Raw genomic sequence first — 3398 nt, forward strand, 5'->3', positions numbered from 1 at the left:
ATAACACGCAATGAAATTATATTGAACGAATGATTTGGATCAATATGAATATAAATTTAATTATTATTAATTTGGTGTTACACAGATAATTTATCATTTCATTATTTTGCTAACATTATCAATATTAGAATATTAGATATATTAAATTGAGTAATTTATGATAATGTAGAGAACAAATTATTTTGCGGTAAACTGTGGGTTAAATCCTATAATTAACAGTTAAATACAATTATATAAAACATATAGGGGGGTGTATTGAAACCATGATTTTAGAAAGTTTGATGGGATTTAGAAAATTTGGAATTTTGAATGATTTTAGGGAAGTTGATATGATTAATTGTAAAATTCTTTCAAATCCCACCTAAAACCATGAGATTTAGATTTCTCTATTTTTAACTAAACAAATCCCACCTAAATCCTCCAGAATCTAAAAAATCATTAAAATCTAAATCCACAAACTATTTTGAATAACAGTGGATTTTAAAGTAGATTTTTAAATCATCAGTTCAATAACAGTGGATTTTAATAGACTTTTTAAAATATATGATTGAATAACATAGTATTTATAAGTTTCACACAAATCACTTAAAATGTCAAGTTGAATACATCCCCCATAAGGTTTAGAAGATAACTTACACTAAAAAAACTAATACATACATATAACTTAAATTTTGATCTATTCGTTATAAATATTTAAGTGTTCATTTCTTCACAATACACAAGGTTATTGATTTATAAAACAAACAAAAAATAAAAGAAATAGACCCGTGGTTTACTACGGGCTAAATCCTAGTATAAACTATTTTCGAGAGATATCTGTATGAGACGAGACGACAAAAAGAAAAAAACCAATTTGAAAAAGTCCAAGTCTAACACATCAACATCTAGACTTGATAACATATCCAGTTCAATATATAATAGATAATGTTTCATCATGCATCCAGAACTTTGTGGACAGCGTTATAGTCAAACACCAAGACGTAAGGGTAGTAAATTAAGAGTATACAATGTTATCCCTAGCTATATTAAATCCCAAACATGAATATTCAACGAGGAAGAGTAATTGTGATGGATGAGTCATAAATATTAGACTCTGAGACATATGCTGCATTGGTGGTTTCTGATTCATCTTGATTAGGAAAGCTATATCCTGGTTGGTGAGGAATTGGTAAGCTCATTGTTCTACTACAAAGCATCATTACGATGGTTCCCATTGTTGGACGATCCGCAGGATCTTCTTGAACACATAATAGGCCGATATGGATGCATCTTATGACTTCATCTTTTTCACAACTCTCCCTTATTGCTGGATCCGCCAATTCTTCAGCAACTCCTTCTTTCCAAATTCTCCATGACTACATATATGATTAACCCCACAATGTTATTTAGCAACATTATGCAATAGACTTGATTAATATAAGTTGATGGTTTCTCACATATGAGGCCAAGTCGGAATCACCATCAGTTTGGTTGAAGTTGTTATTCCTCTTGCCGGTTATTATCTCAAGAACTATAATTCCAAAGCTATAGACATCAGACTTCACAGAGAACTGTCCATGCATTGCATATTCCGGAGACATGTAACCACTGCAAAATTAGTTATACTTTTATAAACCATGATATATAACAAGGATAATTAATAAGCGACACAAATCATCACTCACAAGGTTCCAACGATTCTGCTTGTGTTAGACTGGGTTTGGTCCATCCCAAAAATCCTTGCCATCCCAAAATCTGCAATTTTGGGGTTCATATCGGCATCCAAGAGGATGTTACTAGCTTTAAGGTCACGATGTATGATCGTGAGCCGTGAATCTTGATGAAGATAAAGAACTCCTCGAGCAATCCCTCCAATAATACTGTGTCTCGTTTTCCAGCTCAACTCACTTCGCTTTGAAGGATCTGCACCAATCCATACACACAAAATTAATTAGTATATATCTAATGTGACCAATTAACCTTTAGCTTTTGTCTATAATAAAATGAACTAAGAGACTAAAATAAAGTGATCAAGCAAACCAACCAAAGAGGAAATAGTCAAGGCTTTTGTTTGGGACAAACTCGTAGACGAGTATCTTCTCTTCTCCTTCGACACAAAACCCGAGAAGCCGTACGAGATTCCTATGCTGAAGCTTTGCTACAAGAGTAGCTTCGTTCTTGAACTCATCCACTCCTTGTTCTGATGATTTTGATAGTCTCTTTACAGCAACTTCTGTTCCATTCGGTAACATACCCTCATAAACATCCCCAAATCCTCCTTGACCGAGCCTGTTACTGTCAGAGAATTTGTTTGTCGCTGCTTCAATCGTCTTAAAATCAAACTGTAGAGACCCTGCGCACCCATACACAACAACATTTTTCCTGTAAAACATTATTCTAGTTACAAATATAAAATTTTGGTCGTGCTTGAAACTCTAGTATTACCGTCATCAGAAGCAGAGCCGTCATAGCTTCTCTTTGATCTCTTTAAGAAGTAACATTGAACAGCTACGAAAAGCACTAAAGCAACAACAATTGGCACAAGAATGGTGATGATTAAAGAAGTCGAGTTTCTATAACTTCTTGATTGCGGTTGTGCCAACGGTGTGTTACGAGAGGCCGTATCTGATATTGGCGGCGGTGGTGGAGCTAAGGTTTCTGAGTAGAATGGGTAAAGCTCGTACCTTACGTTACAACTCGGAAGAAGATTCCTTCCACCAACTTGCTCACGAGGCAATCCATCAATGGCTCGTTGAAGACAAACGTTACACTCATCACTAGTCAGATCAGGCGTGCACTGAACCATCCCGTAGAATCTCTCGGACAGTGTTAAATCCGCTCTCCTTAGCCCAAACTTACGAGAACTATTCACGGCGATCATCGCCGCCTCGTTCATGGTTGAGTTGAGAACATCTCCGAGCCGGTCTCGTAGGTCGGCCGTTACGTTGTTGGTGTTGGTCAAAAGAACGCCAGGACTAGTCGCCAACGTAGAGAGGATGTTCCGGTCCGAGTATCTAAGTGTACAAGGGTTATACCAAATCGTGGCCTCTTTCTGGTCAGGACAACGGGTGAGAGCGTCGTCAACGGCGTAGAGAGCATTGTCGCTGCAGATTTCGGGGATGATGTCACCACGGCAAAGGAAAAGGCCTGTGACAGTGTCGGAACCACTCCCGACGGTGGCGCTTTGGAAACCTGTGGCGTAAGAAGCGTTTGGGGAAGAGAGAGTAGATAAGAGTGATTTGAGGTTGGAGAAGTAAGTGCTGTTTCTTGTGAAGTTTGCTCTGTTCCCACAGAAGTGACCGATGTAAGGAGGATCTTGTCCTGAGGCGTGGAAGATGGTTAAGAGTAAGTTAAAGAAAATGAAAACAGGGTAATTTGACATTGCTTTGTTTTTTTTTTTTTTTTTTTTTTTTTTTTTT

The 3398-nt window shown here is 37.0% G+C and overlaps 1 protein-coding gene across 1 annotated transcript; it reads right to left on the minus strand.

The window, feature by feature from the left end:
* On the minus strand, positions 859-3392 carry LOC104712026 (cysteine-rich receptor-like protein kinase 10). Its single transcript, XM_010428818.1, has 5 exons — positions 2425-3392; positions 2024-2332; positions 1665-1902; positions 1437-1587; positions 859-1355 (listed from the first exon to the last, which is right to left on the minus strand). The coding sequence occupies exons 1-5, from the start codon at positions 3359-3361 to the stop codon at positions 1047-1049; spliced, it is 1944 nt and encodes a 647-aa protein (XP_010427120.1). The 5' UTR covers positions 3362-3392; the 3' UTR covers positions 859-1046.

This window comes from Camelina sativa, chromosome 9, assembly GCF_000633955.1.
Source record: "Camelina sativa cultivar DH55 chromosome 9, Cs, whole genome shotgun sequence".
Classification (NCBI taxonomy): Eukaryota; Viridiplantae; Streptophyta; class Magnoliopsida; order Brassicales; family Brassicaceae; genus Camelina; species Camelina sativa.

Excerpts from the sequence above, each read along its gene's own strand:
- LOC104712026 (XM_010428818.1), bottom strand. The coding sequence starts at position 3,361 with ATGTCAAATTACCCTGTTTTCATTTTCTTTAACTTACTCTTAACCATC. Across the intron at positions 1,903-2,023 it reads CCTTGACTATTTCCTCTTTG|ATCCTTCAAAGCGAAGTGAG; the intron begins GTTGGTTTGCTT and ends GGATTGGTGCAG. Across the intron at positions 1,588-1,664 it reads AGCAGAATCGTTGGAACCTT|TGGTTACATGTCTCCGGAAT; the intron begins GTGAGTGATGAT and ends CTAATTTTGCAG.